At 36.5% G+C, this 25,615-nt stretch overlaps 1 protein-coding gene across 2 annotated transcripts in view; it reads right to left on the bottom strand.

Moving 5' to 3' along the window:
* TNKS (tankyrase) overlaps positions 1–25,615 on the bottom strand; it is a 210,244-nt gene that overhangs the window by 155,380 nt on the left and 29,249 nt on the right. For both annotated transcript variants that reach the window (XM_045993366.1, XM_045993356.1), the window contains one exon: positions 23,784–24,008. In XM_045993366.1, the coding sequence (XP_045849322.1) occupies positions 23,784–24,008 (225 nt within the window). The remainder of the gene's footprint in view (positions 1–23,783; positions 24,009–25,615) is intronic.

Raw genomic sequence — 25,615 nt, 5'->3', positions numbered from 1 at the left:
GCACATCTACACGTTTGTCCTAAATATCTTATCTGCTACTCCCATGACCAATGACCTCTTTCTCATCCCATCAAACAATCCCCCTGTGGGAAAGCATGAAACCAAGACACAGAAATAACACCCATGACAGCTTGGGTTCCGTTTTAGGAGACTCACTAGAATACTTCCTGCTCTTGCTCCCTCAAACCTCATGCTCCAGCATAATCCTTCTAAAGATCAACACTCAAAACTGTGTCCCAAAATAGGCACAGCAAATAAGAGGCAAAAGAAAATATACACCCTCTTTTTCTAACCACGAATATTTGTACCACACAGCTAATTTAGGAATTTTCAGGCTTGACACAAAATAAACATATATTTGGATACCCTGTGGGATTTCTTATTTCCTTTTTAAAAAAGATTTTATTTATCCATTTAGAGAGAGAGAGAGAGAGAGAGAGAGCACGTGTGCACAATGCACAGTTTGGGGGGCGGGGAGCGGAGGGCAGAGGGCAAGAGAGAATCTCAAGCAAACTCCACACTGAGTGCTGAACCAAACATGGAGCTGGATCTAATGACCCTGAGATCATGACCTGAGCTGAAATCAAGAGTCCCACACTTAACTGACTCAGTAATACAGGCGCCCCATCTCTGTGGGATTTTTTTTTTAATAATTTTTTTATTATGTTAGTCACCATACAGTAAGCACATCATTAGTTTTTGATGTAGTGTTCCATGATTCATTGTTTGCTTATAACACCCAGTGCTCCATGCAATCCGTGCCCTCCTTAATACCCATCACCAGGCTCACCCATCCCCTCACCCCCCCCCCCAACACCCTCTGTTTGTTTACCAGAGTTCACAGTCTCTCATGGCTCTTCTCCCCCTCTGATTTCTCACTTTCATTTTTCCTTCCTTCTCTTAAGGTCCTGCATGCTATTCCTTATGTTCCACAAGTAAGTGAAGCCATATGATAACTGTCTTTCTCTGTTTTACTTATTTCACTTAGCACAATTTCCCCCAATTCCATCCACATTGATACAAATGGTGGGTATTCATCCTTTCTGATAGCTGAGTAATATTCCATCGTATATATGGACCACATCTTTATCCACTGATCTGTTGAAGGGCATCTCAGCATCTTCCACAGTTTGGCTGTTGTGGCCATTGCTGCTATGAACACTGGGGTGCATGTGGCTCTTCTTTTCTCTACATCTGTATCTCTGGGGTAAATACCCAGTAGTGCAGTTGCAGGTCACAGGGTAGCTCTATTTTTAACTTGAGGAACCTCCACACTGTTTTCCAAAGTGGCTACACCATCTTGTGTCCCACCAACCGTGTGAGGGGGTTCCCTTTTCTCCACAACCTCTCCAGCATTTGTTGTTTCTTGCCTTGTCACTTTTTGCCCTGTGGGATTTCTTAATGGCTTATTTGTAACTGTCATATCTAAGGGCAAAATACGAAACAACTCACAGTAACGTTTACATACTTAATCCTTGGATTCTGTTTACAGATGAAAGTCTAACACTCACTCCATTTTAAGAGAAAATTAATACATTCCAATAATTTAAGAACTAAAACAAGAGTACCTAAGATTTTTTAAAGCCTGGAACTGCAATTATTACCCTTAACTTTCGATGTAGTTTGGTCAGCAGAGAATGAAGAGTGGAAAGGACTCTGGAAGTCTTTCCCATCTGGGCCTGCTTCTGCAATTTCCGTTACCACAGAACTAAACAAAGCAAGGACACAGCTTTAATATGTACACACATTTCAGATAACACGGTAACCATATAAAGGGAAAACTGATTACATGAGCCATTTGCCTCAAATACCATTTTCATACAACCACAAACTTAAGCCATGCATCATCTCACTGAAATCCAGACTGTTTTGGATCACCACGGTTAATCTAAAAGTAAAGGCAAATGTAAAATTAATTCCTTTAATGGGCAGACTTGAGTCATATGCAAATCCATGCATCACTTTAAAAAAAGCATGAGGTCTTTTTTTGATTGCTCTTGGTTTTTGACCTTTTTCCCTCTAATTTAAACATCTTTGATCTATTTCTTAAGGCCTTAGGAGAATTAAGACAATCACTATGGAATTTCTAATAAAACACAATGAGCATATTTAAAACTCTCCATATAAATGTGCGTGTGCATGTGTGTATATATTTTCCATTAACCAGAATGCCTACTAAAGTAGTCCCAAATTTATCAGGTAAATGCATAAATATTCTAACTTTCTTGAAAGCAGTTGAACCTACCTAAGTGGGCAAGCTATCAAGATAACAGTGTTCAGCGTCAATGGGGATTTTTTCAGAAGGGAGAAATTACTATTATTCTTGGCTCTTCCTCTCCTTTTTAAGAAACGAAGTGTGGAATTTTGCCAACTTTTACTTTTTATGAAAATACTATATTGAGACTTGTTTAAAAGATCCCAATTCAGTATTTATATGGAAAACCGATGGTAAAAATGCCTATGGGAGGTATTCTGGCAGGAAAAAGGAAAAGAGACAATCATGAAACAAAATCAAGTGAATAATAGTCTCAAGGGCTTCATTGAACCTTCAGTGAATTTTTGTAAAGAGTAAGGAATATGTGAGAAATGACTTTCCTTAACCTAGCTCATTTATGAATGACATATAAATACATAATATGACTAAATCAAGAATCCTACTAGAGATCTTCAGCAGCTACATTTCTTTGGTTCTTATTAAAAGCTGTGGCTTTCCAGGAATTTATGCTAAAGTAATTTAAGGTTTACCCATATATTTAATGAAGAGGATATTCTCTATAGTACTGTTTATAAAACAAAAGTGAAAAACCAGAAATATTATAAATGGTCTAATACGGGTAAGTGATACAAAAATAATGGTTATTTCCATATAATTCTTGACAGCCATTAAAAATAAGATAAGATAAAAATATTCATTGATTATGAAATGTATTCACAACACAAAGTGAAACAATAAGAAAACGGTATGCATGGAATGATCCTATTTTTATTATAAAAAGGACTACATATATAGGTACACTGGGTCTAACAATATTGTTCAAGAGAAATTCCTACAGTAATGGAAATTATTATAATCTGCACACTCTGCAGTGTGAGAGCCAATAGTCATATATGGTTTTTAAGCATTTAAAATGTGACTTAGTGCAACCAAGGAACTAAATTTTTAATTTGTTAAATTTTAGCTTATTTTCATTTAATGGCTACCATATTGGGCAGGAAACAGTGTGACTGCTGTTAGGGTATATTTTCTAAATCTTCTTTAATGAATACCTATTACGTCTAATAATACTGACAAATAATAAAACAAAACCAAGAAAGTTGTTAATTTTGAGACACTATGTTTAAAATAACAGGAGGTAAAATAAATAAATGAACAAACAAATAAAATAAGATAAAATAAAATAAAATAACAGGAAGAAAGAATGTACCCAAGGCAGTCCAGCACTGATCCCATTCTTCCCAATCCCACCCGCAATGCATGCCATTCCAAGTTCCAGGGCTTTTGACTTCACTAAAGGACAGGTAACCACGGAAGTGATCAAGTAAAACTCCATTCACAACAGAGCTCACACAAGGAAAAAATCTCTCTCTCTAGATAGCAGATAATGCAAAATGGAGTTACCTGCATTATGAGAGGGATATTACTTTAGGAGTGAGTTACAATAACAAAAACTTGGTTTAAGTTTTAATAAATACATTATCTTAAGATTTTGTTTTGGGGCTTTTTAAATAAGGCTAGGTAAAGAATACTACTTTAAATGTGCTAAATATTACATGATCTAAAAAGCTAAACTCAAGAATTTATTTGACACACTTAAAGATTGAAATTAATTCTTATGCTTAAAATATATTCTTAAATAAATCCCATTAAAGCAGAGAGAACTTTCAGTTCTCAGTCAAGAAAACATTTCTATTATAGCAACTTTATATCAGCTCTACAGACTGTAGGAAAGTAACAGCTTTCTCTTCCTCACTGATAAAATGGCAGGTAATGTGAATCATCTGCCTCATGCATAAGACATAAATATTAGTGAAATTAATTTGGTTCAGTACTCTGAGCTGCCTCAAGGGAAAGTACGTTATTATTTATCATCCATCCACAGCAATTTGTCCTACATTTGCCACCATCACCTTTTTCTTTCTTCTCCCTCCCTACCTCAATTCCTCAGTCCCTGACAGCAGCAATTCAAAGGTTTAATCCACACGCAGCAACAAAAACTGTTGACTGCCCGTTCTTTATATCAAACTATAACCAGAATCAGTGCATGACTGGAATCAATATTCACTGACCTACCCTAATGAAGCATAGTAATGATTTGGCAAATGATAAATAATCTAAACATAATTTTATACCTGACCATAAAATGTGTTTTGTATTTCTACATAAATATGGGAGTGCTGGAAATTAACTTTAAAATGGAAACACTTCAAAATATCACCTAATCAAGAAGTGGAAAATTACTTGCCCTCCATATCCCCAAGAACACAGACTTAAAAGTAAAAAGGCCAGATATAATCAAGCCAACTTCTTATGAACTGCTTTGTCATTCCACACACATTTCTTGAGTATATAATTAGTACCAGGGATAAGCAATAAGAATACAAGAATGAATAAAAAGATTATTGTTGGTTCCTTACCACAGAGAACTAACAATCTATCAAGCAACAAGAACCAAGTAAGATCTAAGCAGCACACTACAGAAATATATGACACGGCACTACCATATTTGGAGCATACTCAAGTTCACACCTTATCTGATTCAGTTTAAGAGACTGGCCCCTCGTCCAACAGCTGTACGGCAAAGCAAATATATGTTGATTAGAGCAATTTTAATTTAATACCTGTGTTTATGACCCTGGTGTATCTGGGGAACAGCTCCAAGGTATTTTTCTCCATAATGACATCCAGACAAGTCATTCTTCTTAAATCATTTCTTTATTGTTTATTTTTACTTTGAATTCAATTTCATAAGCAGTGCTTTCAGTCAGGCTCATCTAGGTTATGCTGCAGTAACAAAGTGCTCCAGAATCTCATAGGCTTAGCAAAAGAAGTTCATTTCTTAGTCACATAAGTTGGGAAAGTAACAGCAGGAGAGTTTCCTTACTCCCAGGACTAGGCTAAAGAGAGCTCTATTTTAAAATGTGATACCTACATAACCAAGGTAGAGAGAGGAAAACTGTGCTCTGGTTCTTCACACTTCTGCTCAGAGGTTGTATATTCTGCCCCCATTCACATTTTGTTGGAGGGATAAAGAAGGAAAGTAAATATATTCAGTGGACGGAGGACTGTTTGCTTCTAGATGCCAACCAGAACTGGAGGTTTAGCCTACACCAGACTAAAAAGACCAGTATTGGATATTTAAACTGCTCATATTTTCTGTTGATATTGTGGAAATATGGAAATACGGAAAACTATGCAAATTCTACCCAAGCCAATAATATGAAGAAACAGCTCAAAGGACATCTATGTGCCCTCTGATCTCAAAAAAGCAGAGGGATAGCATAAATGAAAAAAATGTTCAATTGTAAGGAATTGTTGAGCCTTCCTTTATGGAAAGATTTCAGGCAATAAGCTATTAAACATAACCCATTTCCCTAAATTCTAAAATGTACTTCCAAGTGGCAGGGGCAAACAATGTTATCACAAAAATAAGCATGCACATTTTAGATAATTATTTTCTAATTTAAACAAGGTCCACCTGACTTTTACTCTTATTATCTTAAAATTGACCTACATATTGTTTTCACTATGGAGTGGCTTATTCTTTCATTTTGATTTTTAAAAATGTATCATAAACAAATTGTTATAATACAATTTAAGAAAAAAACCTTAAACCCAACTGCTTTCCTGTATTTCCGTAACGTAATTAAAATTATAATAACATTTCACCATAAACTGTTTTTAGCCTAAGAATAATTGTCTAATAGAAATCTTACCTTATTATTCCAATGCTGTTGAGACACCAAATACTATTCTATTTTAACTGACTAATTGGACTTCACCAAAATTAAAAACCTTTGCTTGTCCAAAAACACCGTTAATAAAATGAAAGGTAAGGCAAAGACTGGGAGAAAGCATTCACAGTACACATGTCATAAGACTTATATCCATAACACAAAAAAAAATTCTTACAACTCAATAATAAGAATACCAAAAAAAAAAAGAAAAAGAAAAAAGATCTGAGCTGAGACCTCAAAAAAGAATATACACAAATGACCAATAAGTATATGAAAATACGCTCAACACATTCAGCCAACAGGGAAATTCAGTTTTGTTTTTTTTTTAAGATTTTATTTATTTATTTGACAGAGAGAGATCACAAGTAGGCAGAGAGGCAAGCAGAGAGAGTGAGAGGGAAGCAGGCTCCCTGCCGAGCAGAGAGCCCGATGCGGGACTCGATCCCAGGACCCCGAGATCATGACCCGAGCCGAAGGCAGCGGCTTAAACCACTGAGCCACCCAGGCGCCCCCAGACACATACCATTCCACCTAGCAATCCCACTCACAGGCATCTACCCAAGAGAACTGAAACAGTATGTTCACACCAAGACCTATACACCTGCATCCACAACAGTCCTCTTTGTAACAGCTACAGATTGGACACCACCCAAACATCCGCCAACTGTACTACATCCATGCTGGAACACGATGCAACAACAAAAAGGAACCACTGATGAGCACAGTAATATCAACTGCCAAGCTTTTAGCTAAACAGACTCAGAAAGAAAAAGAAGACTCAAATAATCAGAATCACACATGAAAGAAGTACATTACTATCAAGTTTACAGAACAAAGAAGGATTGTAAAGAAATATTAGGAGCCAAATGGGAAAACTAGATACCCATGTGCCAAAGAATGAAGTTGGACTCTTATCTCACATCGTATACAAATATTAACTCCATATGATTAGAGACCTAAAAAAAGAATTAAAACTATAAATCACAAAAGAAATAGTCACTAGGTTAGAAGAAAGCACAGGTTAAATCTTCATAACCTAGGATTTGGCAAAGAATATGACACCAGAGCACAAACAACAAAAGAAAAGAAGTCGACTTTTTAATGTTCATCAAAATTAAAACCTTTTCCACTTTAAAGTACATCATCAAGAAAGTGAAAAGACAGCACAGAACAGGGAAAATATTTGCAAATCATCTTTCTGGTACGGAACTGGTATCTAGATACATAAAAAACTCTCGCAATTCTATAATAAAGACAATCCAATTAAAAATAAAGGACATAAACAAAGGACTTTTCTCCAAAACCATATAAATGGCCAAAGGGCACACGAAAGATGCTCAACACTATGCAAAATAAGACCACAACAGGGGCACCTGGGTGCCTCAGTTGGTTAAGCAACTGCCTTTGGCTCAGGTCATGATCCCGGAGTCCCAGGATCAAGTCCCACATCGGGCTCCCAGCTCAGCAGGGAATCTGCTTCTCCCTCTGATCCTCTCCCCCATCATGATCGATCTCTCTCTCTCTCAAATAGATAAATAAAATCTTAAAGAAAAAAAAAAAAAGACCACAAAGAAGTTCTGGCACAGAGCAGGCATGTTACAGAGTAGGCATAGAAGTGTGTAACATGGGGCACCTGGGTGGCTCAGCGGGTTAAGCCTCTGCCTTCAGCTCAGGTCATGATCTCAGGGTCCTGGGATCGAGCCCCTGCATGGGGCTCTCTGCTCAGCGGGGAGCCTGCTTCCTCCTGTCTCTCTACCTGCCTCTCTGCCTACTTGTGATCTCTCTCTCTGTCAAATAAATAATTAAAATCTTAAAAAAAAAAATAAAAGAAGTGTGTAACACTTGGAAATAGTGCAAAATAAGGTAGACAAGGTTCCTGTGTTTCTATCAGGCACAGAATAGGGAAGAGTACACAGAGATGACGAACAAATATATGATTAAACAAATATATAATTTCAGGAAATAGGTGCTATTACGTAAAATGAAACGTGGTTAGTAAAATGAAACATAGTTAGAGAACCAGACAAGCAGGGAAGGGCAAGAAATCATGATAGTGTCATCAGAAAAAATACAAGGAATTAACAGTGTGTGTGAAAATCTGGGGGAAAAGTGTTCCAGGCAAAAGGAACGAGTATACATACTCTGATAAAGAAGCAACTTTGGCGTATTTCAGAGACAGTGGGAGTCTGACCTAGATCAAGTAGGGCCCTGATAAGGAACTAAGATGTCATTTAAGTGTAATGAGAATTCTTTGTGGAGCATTTTAATCAGGCCAATGATGTGATCTGATCAGGGCATATAACCTGTGCAGCTGCACAGGGCTCCATGCTTGGTTTAATTCTTTGCTGTCACCATCTTAAAATTCTGAATAATTGTAACGTTTAACATGTATTTGATAAAGTCCAATGGGACAATGGAGCATGTTGCGAGAGAAGAGACACACTGGGCAGCAGCACATGCACACACACTAAAATCAGAAGTTTAAGAAAAAAGTTTAGAGTCAGCTGTTGAAAGATATTATAAGAATATTAGGCTGTTTTTTTCCCCCAGAAACAGTATTAAGGTATCCTTTAAAGGCCTAATAAAATGGCTCAAAGAATAGTAATCGTCATTTCAGTAAAATGAAACTATGTTTCATTTTACTAACCACGTTTCATTTTACGTAATAGCACCTATTTCCTGAAATTATATATTTGTTTAATCATATATTTGTTCGTCATCTCTGTGTACTCTTCCCTATTCTGTGCCTGACAGAAACACAGGAACCTTGTCTACCTTATTTTGCACTATTTCCAATGTGACGTCATTCAATATTTGAAGGGATCAAAATTCAAAACCCAACCACGTTTCCTTCCTCCTCTCCGACTCACCACGCCCTCCGCACCTCCCCACTCAGCACCTCTCCAGGAATGGCACCCAGTCAAAGTGGTAAGGCCCAAAGAGCCATATCCATACTAGGAAACTTTTCTGGTACCAAAGATGATTAAGAGTCAACATTTGACTCAAGTTGGGGCATCAGATTCTTTCTATCTCAGGTTTAAAAACCAGAGTGAACTTGAAGCCAAGACACATCAACATGAGTGAAGGATTCTAGAGTGAAGGTTCATAGACCTGTGCTGCTCAAGTCCCCAGAGTTGGCCTGGTTCTCAATTCTGGGTTTTCCTGCATGGTTGAGATTCTGACTCAACAATCTGATGTGCACTCTGACAATTTTATATTGTTATAACTTCATGTATTTGTCTGACCCTTTACAAGGGTCCTCTGAAATGTAAATGATACCAGACCTTTTAATCTAGCTGATCCTATCACCACCCAGGATCTAGAATTCCTATCCTGCTTCCAGTTTCCTACTTCTCCAATCCAATCAAATCTACTCAACACAAAGTAGATTATGCCTCCTTTAATACAGGTGTGATGGCTTCCAAATATTCAAATCACTGGCTGCAGAACTTTTTTGTCACATGAACAGAATTTAACAAGAACAGGGAAGTAATACTATGAGTTCAATCACTATTCTTAATCAGAAAATTTTAGCCATAAAATTTAATATCAGATTAATGATAATTACATAATAAAATTAAGTCATTTGGGATAAATTATAAAGCTTATGGAAAACTCAACTGTTTGATTTCCAGAAATGTAACATGGAGCTTTTTCTCATTTGAGATAAAAGGAGTCTATTCAGGCATTCACATCAATTTTATTAGTTAAAATACTCCATCAGTTTATATGAACCTTCAAATCATTATTTTTTTGGTACAGCACCATCTATTTTGATGCTATAAACATTTTAAAATCCTGTTTTATTTACCAATGTATAAATCTAAATGCCTAGCAAGTACCTGGAACAAAATATGCACAAATAATACTTAGTAAAGGAGTAAATGTTTGAAAACAATAAATAGGAACTGATACCCAACATACTTACTATATAAGCCTTCACAGACAAAAAATATTCAGTATGTTATCACAATAAAAACATTCAGCAGTCAAATTCTAAGTGTTCTAATTTGAATGTTTTCCTAAAAAAACTGAGACGACACTGGAAACCATAAGGGAAATCGTTCATGTCATGGCCGTTCATACCTACTGTCACCACAGGGTTCATATCCACATTAGTCAACCACTCATTCAATATTTACTACCAAATGCCTACTATGACATACACGGTTCTGTACATGTAGTTAGAGACTCTAAAAAGAGTTACATCTCAAGAGAAAATTCAGTTTACTGAGATATATATGTAAACAGTTCATTTATAATTTAAAATGGTACCTCAATTTTTTTAAAAGATTTTATTTATATATTTGATAGAGAGAGATCACAAGTAGGCAGAGAGGCAGGCAGAGAGAGAGGGGGAAGCAGGCTCCCTGCTGAGCAGAGAGCCCATTGCAGGGGGCTGCAGGACCCTGGAATCATTACCTGAGCAGAAGGCAGAAGCTTTAACCCAGGTGCCCCTGGTATCTCAGTTTCTTAAGGTATAAAATACTACTACTACTTCATAGAATCATAATGAAGATTGAATGAGTTAGTATAGTAGCTTGTAAGCACTATGTGTTTGTAATATTAGAATTAAATATAAAAAACAGTTAATAATAAAAAACAAAAGTCAACATCCATTTTAGTGGCTAGTTCATCATAGGTGAAGGTCAAAGTACAGAGAAAGTTCTCAAATGAGGTGCTATTTGATTTGGATTTTGTGAAACAGAAATACTCAAATGAAGAGTGGTAAAGTGTTCTCCAAGTAAAAGTGGAATTTTCAGGTTTTCTAAGGACATAACACATTTGGGAGCATGATAAGAGGTTCAATTCAGTTATTTCCTCCCTGGATTGTATGTCCCCACTGGATTCATTCTAAAACCTTCCATGGTTCACTGAACACCTGAAATCAAACTATCCAGGCTGATGCTCTACAATATGGAACTAATTTATCTTTCCAATATTACGTTATTACAATTTACTGTAAGACTTTACTTTCTGGTTAAATTGTACTATACTCTGTTTTTAAAAAGATACCATCTTGAGGCGCCTGGGTGGCTCAGTTGTTAAGTGTCTGCCTTTGGCTCAGGTCATGATACCAGGGTCCTGGAATCAAGCCCCACGTTGGGTTCCCTGCTTGGCCAGAAGCCTGCTTCTCCCTCTTCTACTCCCCCTGCTTGTGTTCCCTCTCCCGCTATGTCTCTGTCAAATAAATAAATAAAATCTTAAAAAAAAAAAAATACCATCTTCTCATTTCTCCTAACCTTTATTCCACTCACCTCACTCAAATATATGAAAATAATTCTCCATCCTTCAAAGCTCATCTCAATTTCCACCCTCTCCATGAAATCTTCTTGGTTCCCCCAAATGTGCTCTCTCTGCCTCTATGTCCTTACACAACTTCAATACAGTATGATCTTGCTGAACCTTCTATCTTTCTTGTCTTAGCCTCCCGTGCAAACAGTTGACCATCCACCCAAACTTATACCCTCTTCTTCCTACTTAAGAGGATCCAGGGTGCCTGGGTGGCTCAGTGGGTTAAGCCGCTGCCTTCAGTTCAGGTCATGATCTCAGGGTCCTGGGATCGAGTCCCGCATCCGGCTCTCTACTCAGCGGAGAGCCTGCTTCCCTTCCTCTCTCTCTGCCTGCCTCTCTTGTGATTTCTCTCTGTCAAATAAATAAATAAAATCTTAAAAAAAAAAAAAAAAGGATCCAATTTTATTTGGGAAGCAAGGTGCCCAGACCTAGGTGATAAATTGTGATTGGTCCTATTTCTGATAATCCCATTCCCATTTGCCAGTGACTAGTCAAGGGCTGAACATGTAACTTACTTCTGAAAAATTGATTCTTTTTTTTTTTTTTTAAGATTTATTTATTTGTTTGAGAAAGAGAGCAAGCCTAAGAGCAGAGGCAGAGGTGCGGAGAGGGGAGATCAGGGCAGAGGGAGGGGGAGAGAAGCAGACTCCTCAGCTGAGTGCAGAGTCCGACCTGGCTCAATCTCATAACCCTGACTGGGATGATTACTTCAGCCAAAATTAAGAGTCGGGTGCTCAACTGACTGAGCCACCCAGGCACCCCTGAAAATGGATTCTTAAGAGAAAGTCCTCTGGAAAAGATTTTTCCCTCTTAAAAAAAAAATCCTAAGAAGAAAAGAGCCTCCTTTTGTAACCCCCTTCTTTCCTGTTTCAGGTATTGATGCTACAACCACCCTGAAACCAAGAGGGAAAAGCTAACATGTTGGCCTATCCTCTACTTATTGCTGAAACTCTTGAGTCAATCCTGTAACCTCATACAGACTTTCTGTGAAATGGGTTAATAAGTACTTGGTAAGGTATTCTGTTATTTGAAAGTGAGTGTTTCCCAGATAACAGAGAATCTAGAAAAGGGGCAAAAGACACGAAGAGACGTCTTATACCAAAGGATATACAGATAGTAAATAAGCATGCAAAAAGACATTCAATATCACTAGCCATTCTGGAAGTACAAATTAAAATCATCCTGAGCTATCCCTACACACCTACTAGAACAGCTAAAACAAAACAAAGTGGCAATACCAAATGCTGGCAAAGATGCAGAGAAATTATATTTCTCATATACTGTAGTAGGAATGGAAAATGATATAACACTCTGGAAAATAAGATGACAGTTTCTTTAGAAAACTAAACATACTCTTTTCTGTCTTTTTTTAAGTTATGTAATGTTAGTCACCATACACTACTTCATTAGTTTTGGGTGTAATGTTCCATGATTCATGGTTTGCGTATAACACACAGTGCTCCTTGCAAGATGTGCCCTCCTTAATATCCATCACTGGGCTAACTCATCCCCTCTTCCTCCCCTCTGAAATCCTCAGTTTGTTTCCCTCTTAACATATGACACAGCAATCACACTCCAAAGCATGTATCTCAGAGAAATGAATACTCATATTCACAGAAAAACTTGCACACAAATGTTCATAGAAGAGTTATCTCTAATAGTCAGAAACTGGAAACAACCAAAATGTCTCTCAATTGGTGAATGGCTAAATCATGGTATATCAACACCAGGAAATACGAGTCAGCAATTAAAAAAAAAAAAAAAAAAAAACAAAACAAAACTGAAAGGCTTTGTGCAGAGTGGAAAAAAGAGCCAATGTCCAAAAATAATCACATACTGTATGACTCTGGCATTCTCAAAATGACAAAATCATACAGACAGAAAACAGATTGGTGGTTGGTAGGGGTTAAGGATGGGTTTTGGGGAGTCAACCACATAAAAGTATACCATAAAGAAAGAGAGGGATCTTTGTGATAATAGTTCCATATTTTGATTGCAGTGGTTACATGAACTTCCAAATGTAATAAAATGGCACAGAGCTATACACTCAATGTACCAATCCTAGTTTCCTGTGTTTGGTATTATACCTTAAGTTCATAAGGTGTAACCAATGAGAAAAACTAGGTGAAGGATATATGGGATCTTCTTGTTCTATTCTTGTGACTTCCTCTGCATCTACAATTATTTCAAAATAAAAAGAGAAAAATATATAATAGATGCTTCTTGTTATGTAAAGAGTTTCAAAGAGTCAAATACAATAAAGCAATATGATTTTTAAGATCTGTGGTTTACTGCAACAATCTAGCAAAGATAACCCACTAGAGCTTTCTTGAGGCACTGATGTAAAAGTTTTATCAACCCATTATGCGAGGATTTATAGATTCAGTAGTATTAGAAAGAGATGAGAACATGCATTTTCTCTTTAATAAATACTTTATAATTTTGTGAATATTTTGCATTATTTAGTCTTGAGGTTCTACAGTATACAATGATGGATTCCTAGACCATCCTAGCCAGTGCCAGCTTATAAGAAGTTAAGAGCTAAAAGCCTCCTACTCAGATATCAAACTCATTTACGTCTCTATCATAAGTCCCACACAGTCTTAGCAATCACCATTGACTAATGGTGACCAACTAACTCCACTGCAACCAATCGAGGGGGAAATAAGAGACAACTTACTGATTCAGGAGGCAGAACGCAAGCCTCCTGAATCCAAAAATGGGTGAAACCAATCCGCATGTCTCCAACGCATCCAACATCAGCAAAGATAAGTTCCTCCGCAACTTTTAACGATAAAGAACTATTAGTAGACATTTTCGGTGGGGGCAAAATAGTCTTATAATTTCAAGAGACTCTATTAGCATAACATCAGAAAATCATAATCATCAATAAAAATAGCCCCCCAAAAGGAAATTGATTTTGAACTTAAAAAGTTCTTGGGGCAATAAGAATGCCTATGTTTGCCTGTGGGAGATTTACCAGGAAAATAAAGTAGTGTAGATACAATCACTGCACTCACCATTGGAAAGGCCTAATTCAATTGTGTACATGCAGAAAAATGACCCCAAAGGAGTATTTATAATACAGCTTTATATTAGGAGTTTGGTTTTTTTTTTTTTTAAAGATTTTATTTATTTATTTGACAGAGAGAGATCATAAGTAGGCAGAGAGGCAGACAGAGAGAGTGAGAGGGAAGCAGGCTCCCTGCTGAGCAGGGAGCCCGATGCGGGACTCGATCCCAGGACTCTGAGATCATGACCCGAGCTGAAGGCAGCAGCTTAAACCACTGAGCCACCCAGGCGCCCCAGGAGTTTGGTTTTATATTCTAAAGTTTATCAAGGTATATACCTATATTTTTAGTTATGTGACAAATCTTAGTATTTTTATGGTACGAAATGGGTTTTCTGACATAAAACCTCTTATTATAACTGATACTCAAGGACCAATAAATGAACTAAAATAACTCAAAAGGGAAGGTAAACTCAGCAGCATCAGTGCCATGTGGCTGGCCATGACCAGCAATTTAGTGATTAAACATTTCCTTCCAGAGTTAACATTTAAGGGTTCCCCTACTAAATTACAAAATTTCCTTTTCTCAAGGAGAGCTAAAGCAAACTATAGCACACAAACCAAGCTATCAACAAACATTAACAGGACAAATCCCCATTCCCATACCAGTTAAGAGTTTGCCCTGGCATTCAGTTCTCCACGACAATAACACCAATGACTACTGATTCTTGTCATCTTTTCTCCATCCCCGTCAACCTAGTCCCTCACACCCTCACATCTTCCTACTCGAACGTGAAATGAAACTATGAGAATTCAACATTACCTTTCCTTTGCTTTCTGGATCACCAAATAAACTATAAACATCAAACTGCTCATTAGAGTTTGAATGGTCTCAAAGCACTTCATACAGTGAACCTTTACAATGGTTACTTGACTCATTTTAGAAACACATGGGCCACAAGTACAGAAAATGAAGATCTGCCCTCAGTGATAACAGTGATTTAGACATAGACAAGAATGAAATCTCCATGTTCTCATTAGTCTTCAATTCAATCTAAATATTCAATAGCACCACACACTGAATACAATAAAATTTCCATTTTTAAATATAAGAAACAATTTGGCTGTCAAGTTATACACTATTATTCAAATTTTTATTATGTAGCACTTGATGACAATGATGACAAAGAAAATGTTCCATCTGAATATCTGTCTGTATGAGGACAAGGGCTCTTCATGCTGAATTTAATACAAAATCTCTTTTGTTTTAAAATGCTGTCAGTCACATTATTTAACCCAAATCTTGAAATACCTCCAAACAATAATTTAAGTACAAATATGAACCCACTACATATTTATTAATCTACCTTATAATTATTTTAAGAATTTATTTTAAGAATACATACAACCAACATTGTTACTTACCCTAAGTGGCTAAAATTTTAAGTACTACCAAGAAAGCAGTTTAATTTTATCAAGAAACATTCTACTATTCTCCTTAGAAAATGCCAAATCTTAATAAACTTTGAAAAAGTACTTTCTATTACTGTTATAATAAATTATCACAAGTCCAATGGTTTAAAACAGCAACACAAATTTGTTATTTTAGTTCTACACGTTCAAAGTTGAACACCGACGTGTCTCAGTAGGCTAAAATCAAGGTGTTAGCAGGGCTGCATTCCATACTGGAAACTCTCAAAGAGAATCCATTTCTCTGCTTTTTCAATCTTCTAAAGGCGCCTGCATTCCTAGGCTCATGGTCCCTTTCCCCATATTCAAAGCAAGTAATGGCTGGTCGAATCCTTCTCACAATGAATGCATCACTGACTTCCTTCTCTTCTCCAATTTGAAGAAAACCTGTGGTACTTGGGGTTCATCAAGATAACCTGGGATAATCTCTCCATCTCTAGGTTAGCTGACCGGCAACCATAATTCCATCTATATACCCTTAATTTCTGTTTGCACGTTAAATAAAATATTCCTAAAGTTCCATGAATTGAGATGTGGACATCTTTGGGCTATTATTTTTGCCTAATACATATAGCATGTCACTTCTTCTTATACTTACAAGTTTTAAAAGCACAACTATAACACACATGACCCTCTTCCATCCCCGAATACATCTATAAAATAACAGCAAGGTAAAAAATAAATCATAGTTCCATTATTTCCATTTGATAAATAAAGTAATTAAGGCACAGAGAGTAATCTGCCTCATAGTCAGTCCCAAGTCAAAGTGCCTACTAATGAGAGATCCAAGAGTAGTCACCAGGTCCCCTGACTGCTATTTTATTGTTCCTTGCAGCAGACCACAATAGTCTTCATGATTCTAAGAGCAAAATCTTCCCTATTGCTGTTAACTCCTTTGTTCATTTTTATCAGGCCACAATAACAAGTGATCAGCTGGGTGATTAATCACCTAATTTCTCACACACACACGTACATATGTGTGTATATTTATATAAAAATTACATAAACTGTACAGTGTAATAATGTCTGCTTTAAATTGTTTTCGAACTAGAATCTTATCTAGGATGTGAACTAAAGTTTTATGCAGTTGAATACTCACCAACTAAGGCATGCCCTTTTCTATGACAAAGAAAAAGAACAGATAAGATACAATTATATAACAAAGACTCTCCAAACGGTAAATAATGGGGGGAAAAGGCAGAAATCCTATTATATATTAAACAATTAATTGAAATTTTAAATTGGGGTAAGAAAAAATGAGAACTGTACCTAAGAATTTTTATTAATTCATTTCAATAGTTAACTTTAATTATGGTATTAAGTGATACTCTGTATAGCTGACCTAATCTCTCCTAATAAACCAATTTGCTTAAAGACTTCTTTAAAAATATCATCACAGGGCGCCTGGGTGACTCAGTGGGTTAAAGCCTCTGCCTTCGGCTCAGGTCATGATCCCAGGGTCCTGGGATCGAGCCCCATATCAGGCTCTCTGCTCCGCGGGGAGCATGCTTCCTCCTCTCTCTCTGCCTGCCTCTTGCCTAGTTGTGATTTCTCTCTGTCAAATAAATAAAATATTTAAAAAAAAAATCATCACAGCTACATTTTCTCTTGTGTTTTCAATAAGTATTAAAATGTCTGCATCAATATTATATAATACAGTAGGAATATTATTTCTGATCATGTTATTTTTTACTAACACAACAGCAGTTACGAATTATTGAGCATATACGGCATAGATATTACACAAAGGTACTTTATTTGCATCCTCACATGTAATCCCCTTAACAATTATATGAAGTATAGTTCTTACTGTCACTTTAATACTAAAAGAGAATAAGGAACTTGCTCAAAGACCCACCACATCTTTTTGACTCCAAGCGGTATAATATAATGCCACTGAGCCTGAAAAAATTTTTAAAGTGCTAATTGTTAGACTTTAAGTAGCAGTTTGAATCTGAGGTTTCCAAGTAAGATATATTTATATAGTAAGGATCCACTTAGTCTTTGCATATAAGACAAACGAAGTCAAGCATTATTTGAAAATACAGAGAGAGAGAGAGAGAGAGAGAAAGCAAGTGACAGGAGCTTTGTTTCTTTAAAACAACATCACTTGCTCTATTCAGCCTCTCATACTCCCAAAAAGCTGAAGAACTCTCTTTATCAAGAGAATTTCTGTTTCTTCTCTTCCAGTAGTCTTTAGAAGGTATTCCACAGGCTTCAAACTTTAAGTGTTGTAAATGGAAAGTCCTTTGCTTAATTCCAACCCCACCCCCTTTAGGGGAACTTATTCTTCCTGCCTGGAAAACTTCAGTATATACACATCTGTCTTCCTCAGTGTGCCCTTTCTCATAAACCCAGAGTGGAATTCTGTGACTCTTCAATCTCAAGACTTGGGTGTTTCCGGCTTATCATTTGTTTACTACTGCTCTCTTCTATCAGTTACTTTTTTCTTTCTTCTTTCTTTTTCCCTCCTGAAACTCCTACCACATTAGGTATTCAAAATAATATTGACTTCCTGCGTCTATTTACCTTTCTCTTTATGACTTCATGATGCAACATTTTGCTCTGTATTGGGTGTTATTTCTCATGTGATCTTTGGGCTACTAATGTGGTTTTTCTTTAATTCATCTACTGAATTTTTTACTTTAGAAAAATATTAGATTGTTTTGGCCTCAGGAAGCTTCTTCCACATTACGCTTTAATTTCCCCAAGGGAATCTTTTTAGTTTTATTTTTTTATTCAGGTATTTATCCGACCCCTACAGCAATTCTGGGTATATTCTGATTGTTCAATCTTACCCTCTTGAGAATTTTTCACTTGGTTTACTGGGCTTTCAGATCTAAATGCCGGATACTCCAATCAGCGAGAATCCCACAGGTGTTACAAAACCACACAACTCCATTATCACTGAAATCGTTTGCTATGAAGTCAGTACACTATCCCATGCTGGTGAGGAACCCAGAAGTCTCCAAAGCGAACAAGCTCTGTCCCCTTCTCCCTTGAGAATCACAGAGTATAAGAAGAGATGAGAGTGTGGTATAAATGTAAATAGTGTAGATCATGGGATTTATATAAAGATTTAAGACATTTCTTGATTATCTTAGAGGCCCCATACTGGAACTTCCACCTAGCTACCTTCTCAAGGTCTCTGTAGCAGTTACATTCATTGGAAACGACAGAAACCAGTTCTGTCTACCTTAATGGAGCGGGGCCACTATTAACACTGCAGGAAACCAAACTGCTACCGTGAACGATTCCTTAATATTTCTAAGGCTTTGCACTCAAAATTCAACAGAATAGAAGGGGTTGTCTGATTGACCAAAACAAGGCCATCCCTGTCTGCCAGGATAGACAGAAAGAAGAAAGGTCTGACTCCATAAGCTTCTGTATTTCTCCATAGAATGATCACTCATTGTTTTAAATCTCCAAAATCAGAAAAGCAAATGGATACTAGCTAGCCAAAATTAAAAAAAAAAAAAGAAAGAAAAAAAAGACAAATGTCTATTATGACTCCCAGATTTTATTTCAATTAACTTTGTGAAAGATATGTCTACGATTTGGCTTTTTAAATGGAATTTCAAAACACTAACACTTGGATAGTCTCCAAAAAATCACATGACATATATTCAGAAAAGAAGATGTCATTTATTTTAATTTTTGGTGACTTTATATCTGGGCGTAGGGAGAAACAGGGAGAAATGAATAAGTTCTAAAGGTAGAAAAAATGTTAATTTCTTAAAGTAAATTAGATTTGTTAAATATAAAAATTATATCATCAGCATTAATATAATTAACCATGACCTCTGTCTTAAGTAGTTGGTTTAAATATACAAACATTTAAAACTGATTTTTAAAAATAATCTCAGACTGTATTTTGTTCTTTATTATGGTAGCTAAATAGCATCTAAGAAACACAAGGGATAGACTTTTTGTTTCTTTTTTGTTTTTTGTTGTATTTATTTATTTTTAAAAAAATTTTATTTATTTATTTGACAGAAAGGGATCGCAAGTAGGCTGAGAGGCAGGTAGAGAGAGAGAGGGGGAAGCAGGCTTCCCACTGAGCAGAGAGCCCGATGCAGGGCAAGATCCCAGGACCCTGAGATCATGACCTGAGCTGAAAGCAGAGGCTTAACCCACTGAGCCACCAGGCGCCCCAAGGCTTCTTGTTTTTTTAATTGGAAATCTGAACCTCTTAATCCACTTCATGTGTTTCGCCCATACCCCTCCCACCACCACGGCCTTCCCCTCTGGCAACCACTAGTTTATTCCTGTATTTATGAGTGAGTCTGTTTTCATTTATTTGCTTTGTTGGGACAGACTTTTAAATTGGCCTTTTAAAAAAAAGTCAATAAAGGGCAAAGAGAAGAAACCAGGAAATCTACGTTACATAGCAGTCAGAATTCAGGCTGAGATCTTAGCAGTAATAATAGCAATTAATAACTGCTATTACACCTGTCAGAATGGCTAGACCTAAAAAGACAGAAAATAACAAGTGTTGGTGAGGGTGTGGAAAAAAAGAACCCTCAGGCTGTGTTGGTGGCAATGTAAATTGGTGCAGCTACTATGGAAATCAGTATGGGGGTTCCTCAAAAATTTAAAAATAAAGGGGCGCCTGGGTGGCTCAGTGGGTTAAAGCCTCTGCCTTCAGCTCAGGTCATGTTCCCAGGGTCCTGGGATAGAGCCCCACATTGGGCTCTCTGCTCCGCGGGGAGCCTGCTTCCTCCTCTCTCTCTGCCTGCCTCTCTGCCTGCCTAGTTGTGATTTCTCTCTGTCAAATAAATAAAAAATATTTAAAAAAAAATTAAAAATAAAGGGGCACCTGGGTGACTCAGTTGGTAAACGTCCAGCTCTTGATTTTGGCTGAGGTCATGGTCTCAGGGTATAAGATTGAGCCCCATGTTGGGCTCTGTGCTCAGTAGGGAGTCTCCTGCTCTCTCTCTCCCCCCCTCTCTTTCTCTCCCTCTGCCCCACCCCCTGCTCACACTTGCTCTCCCTCAAATAAATAAATCTTTAAAAAAAATTAAAAATAGAAATAGCACATGATTCTATAGCTCTACCATTGGGTATTTACCCAAAGAAAATGAAAATACTACTTCAAAAAGGTATGTGTACCCCAAATTTCCTGCAGCATTATTTACAGTAGCCAAGATATGAAAGATACGAAAGATAAATGGATAAAGAAGATGTGGTATGCATATATATGTACAATGGGCTATCACTCAGCCGTAAGTAAGGATGAGATCTGGCCATTTACAACAATACGGATGAACCTACAGGGTATTATGCTAAGGGAAATAATCAGACAGAGAAAGATGAATACCGTATGATTTCACTTATTTGTACAATCTAAAAACAAAGCAAACAAACGAAAAGCAGAAACAGAACCATAAATACAGAGAACAAACTTAAGGCTGCCAAAGGGGAGGGCAGAGGGGGGATGGGAAAAATGGGCGAAGGGGAGTGGGAGATACAGGCTTCCAGCTATGGAAGGGATAAGTCATGGGGATACAAAAGTACAGCACAGGGAATATAGTCAACAGTATTGTGATAAGTAGCATTGTATGGTGACAGATGGTTCCTATACTCGTGGTGAGCACAGCATAAAGTATAAAATTGTCTAATCACTATGTTGTACACCTGAAACCAATGTAACATACGTCAACTATATTTCAATTAAGAAAGATAGCAACCAATATTTATTATTTAACATTCACCATATCAAGTACTCTAAGAACTTAGAGTTCTTGAATGCCTGAGAATCCAGGCATTCCCATTTCACATACAACGAAACAGGGTAGTTAAGTGGCCCCTAGTTTCATGTATAGCCGGTAACTGGTCACGTCACCATATAGTCCCAAAACATGTGCTTTAAAGCAACCATCCTGCTGCTTCCCTGAAGCCAGTGATAATGTGTCTTGGCTCTAACTTTATAAAATCAAAAGTATTCTCTATTCTATCTCACATACAGAGATATGGTCAATATGAAAAAAATCACGCCAGCATTTCATCATGTAGGCAAAAACCTTTCAAAAATTAATTCTGCACACTAATCTCTCCAAACCATCACACTCAAGCTTTCAACCAGTTGTCCCAAAGTGGAAATTTGCCTATAGTAACACTTTAAAATCCCTTAACTATACTCAAATTCAGAAGGTATGATACATAAACTATCGGAGGTTTTGATATATTTGGCTTCCTAACAGGTTCCTAAAAGCTAATTAAATGTACAAAAGGGTCTACAACCAATCTTGTTTCCCATAATAACTATTTTAATAGCAGCTGTATCCTCAATTATATTTTGATTATAATTTGAAGGTGCCCTTTCCCTTCCCTCAACTTTTATAAGACACAGGAAGTTAAACAGAAGGAAAACAGTATGTGCCAAAGTACACTACGGATCACGGGGCTGGGGACTATGGAGATCCATTTTCTAAAAATTCACATCCTACATCTAGTCTTTCATTTCAACAGAACCTAGATAAAAGGAGCGTTTTCATTACGTACTGTTGGGAGGGGGATTAGGAGGAAGAGGAAAGAATATTAATTTTGGTAAGATATTAAAAGCACTGATAGAATGGAAAATTCAGAGGGATACAGGTAAGAAAACAGAACACTGAAGCCTAGAAGTGATAATAATTCAAGAAGGTGAAAACTACATAAAATTCTGTGACTAATGACAAAAGAATCCAACATACTTCACAAGGTAAAGCAAGAAGGAATGAAGATAGGGAAGTTATAATTCTAGATTAGGTAAGAATACATATCAAGTTCAAATACTAATCATCACATGGTAACTTACCACAACTAAAGAAGTTTTGTGCTCAGAGAGGATACTTACAAGTTCAAGCTTTTCAGGGTAGTTTTAGGTAATGATATAGTCCAGGATGTGGTCAGTGAAAGATTTAGGAGGAAATGGGAGAATAAAATGAAAACGAAAGATCTCAAAAACCAAAAAGGACCAGGGTATCCAAGGGCTCATGTCAACAGATATGGAAGTGACAAAAGATAATGACAGAGAATGTGATAAAGAAAGAAGTTGTACGTCAGGCACCGCAGTAATCTGAGGGAAAATAAAAAATATACCGGAGTCTGGAATAAGATAGCTATTTAGAGAGAGAAAAATCTTAATAACTATACCACCATACATCTTTAAAAATGACTTATATATTTGAGTTTTATGATAAAGATGAACATGAAAGACTAAACTGAAATGGATGTCATCCCAGAAGACAACAACTATGCAAATCAACCTGCCATGGACTAAACAAATATCCACCATCTTGAAGGTCAAGAAATAAATACACTCAAAAGAAACTATGCTGGTCTTCTGGAAGCTTGTTTTAGATTTCAAAATGAATGGTATACAGTAAAGCAAAACTTAGATACACACCCACACACAATTGAGATAAATACAAAAGAGAAAGAAATGTTGACTAAATACAATTTCATATCATCTTGAAATTTAAAATGGTTGAATAGTTCAATTTTACTTGAAATTGCTTTTTTCTCTAGATTATGGCACATGTTGAACATGTTAAGCTTTGTACCACTCTATTTGAGCCACTCACTGAAAGCTTCCCAGTACTAATAGCTGGTGTTCACTTTTAGCAACATAAACAAAAAGATTTTGCCTTAGTGCTAGATGACTTTCCTTGAATCAACCTAAAGCATCCAAATATGTCATCTAATTCAGTAAGACCTTGTATTTTATAATGGCACTCATTTGATGCTCGGACGGAAAATTGCAGTCTTTTAAAGAGACTGTAAATTAACTAAATTTATAATAGTAATCCATCAAAATTTAGTTCCACATCAGTTAGCATCTGACTTGCATTTGGAGAGTTAATGTTGTGAATCCTTTTCTTAATCAACTTTGTATTGCCATCTCCCTATTTCCCTTTTGATGGAAAAAAATTGCTTCTAAGAGTAAGAAGTAATAAAGCCTTCTTATTCTGAGAGAACATGATTTCCACCACAATAAAAAGAAATTTTATTTAGAATGTTATACCTGTCAGGTTGATCTAACAACGTAATATCATCAAATAATACTTACCAATACATACGTCGATTTTCCCTTTGATAGCAGCTTCATGCAGAGGGGTATAGTTCCAGTTATCCCGGGCATTTGGATCAGCTCCTTGGCACAGTAACAGGCTTACAACCTCAGCATGGCCAAAAGAACAGGCATTATGAAGTGGAATGAGACCTCCATCATCCCGAGCATGGACGTTAGCACCCATCTGTAGTAAGTGTTCTACGACATCTTTCCTTCCAAACCCTAAAAAGAGGCAAAATATACATTGAAGCAATTTTGTAAAAAGAACCATTAATATTTATTTAATATATTACCAAATAGGAATGCTAGCAATACTATCTTCTATAGTAAAAAGAGTTTTTTTTAAAAAAATGGCTACCATTCAAATGGATTCTCTCCTGTTACAGAACTCAGAACTAAGAAAGCTCTTTCTTAAGTCTTTGGACAAAAGACTTTTTTTTTAATTTTTTCTGAAAGACATTTCTTCAACACCTTTTATGTGCAGGGCAACTCTGCTAGAAATACAAAACTGAGTAAGACTCCAATCCAAGGCATTCACTTTGCCCTCATGCTTCACAAGAAAAAATTATATGCATAAAATCCATCTATTTTAAGAAATAAAGGTTAATTAAATACTGCTGACAGTCAAATCCAAAACAAATTACAACACTAAACATTATACCAGAAGAACTAGAGGAGAATGTATGGATACCAGAAATATGTGGTAATAGTTTGGTCATAAGAACTCTGAAAAGGAAGAACTAAAGATAATGCCAAAATATCTACTCTTGGGACTGATGGGCAAACTAAAAGTAAAACAAGGCAAGCTTGGATGTTAGTCTGAGGAAACAATATGACAAACAAGTGCGAATACAGGCATTAAGAAAGAACCAGAAAACTGATAGGAAGTAACAATTTTCAGATAGAAAAAGTTGGGGGAAAGAACGGATCTTAATCAGTGGAAGGACCAGGCACACACTGAGAAAAGTAAAAATTACCAAGAAAGTACATTATGGAAGTCAAAGGGCAACAACACTATGCAAAGTACAGCATGATAAGGATTTAGAGTGGTAAAAAAGCCACTGACAATTTTATAGTACAGTGATGAATTACAAGCCACACTGCTATAGATTAAGAAGAAAGAAGACTGTAAGCATTAGTATTTTATCTTTAGAAGCTAATTATCGTTCTTAATGATTCTTTCATTCCTACCTGAAATTTTATTTGGTCTTATTGTCTAAGTATCACTACCTGCATGCTATTACTTACTGTGTAATGTAGTTAGAAAGTAGCATCAAAAATAAAACTAAAAGAATAAAATGGTCATATCTTCCTTCATTTTATGCACATAAACTAAATGAACACTATGAGGAATATAGAAAAAAAAGATTTATTTCAAGATATGTTCTCCATACTATCTACAGAAATTCATTCAATCCAGGGAAACAAGCTCTAAGAAAAAGTCTCCAAAGTAGAAGACATGTTTCCACAGATCCATATTACACAGTCAGAACTGGGTGTCCATAGAAAATACCCTTCAAATTCATTTTTATACTGAAAAATTTTCAGTAAAAAGAGGTCAATTCTATATCACTAACTGAAATCCCAAAAGTATAAGATACATGCTAATATAACTATCCCCATCTTGCCGTTCATTTCTTAATACCTGCACAACTTTACAGATGTTAGGTTCTGTTTATTTCTCTAACTTCAGTGTCCTTCACGCTATTATCAGAACCTTACTTTCCATCGGGCCAAAGGTGCCTTCCTTACTCATGAAGGTTTCATGATTTTCCTTCTATGGATTTGAATAAAGTCTGCATGGCAAACTCACATTTCCCTAACCAATG

Source organism: Meles meles, chromosome 2 (assembly GCF_922984935.1).
Source record: "Meles meles chromosome 2, mMelMel3.1 paternal haplotype, whole genome shotgun sequence".
Classification (NCBI taxonomy): domain Eukaryota; kingdom Metazoa; phylum Chordata; class Mammalia; order Carnivora; family Mustelidae; genus Meles; species Meles meles.
The sequence above is the reverse complement of the archived record's forward strand: the minus strand, read 5'-3'. Positions and strand labels throughout refer to the sequence as shown.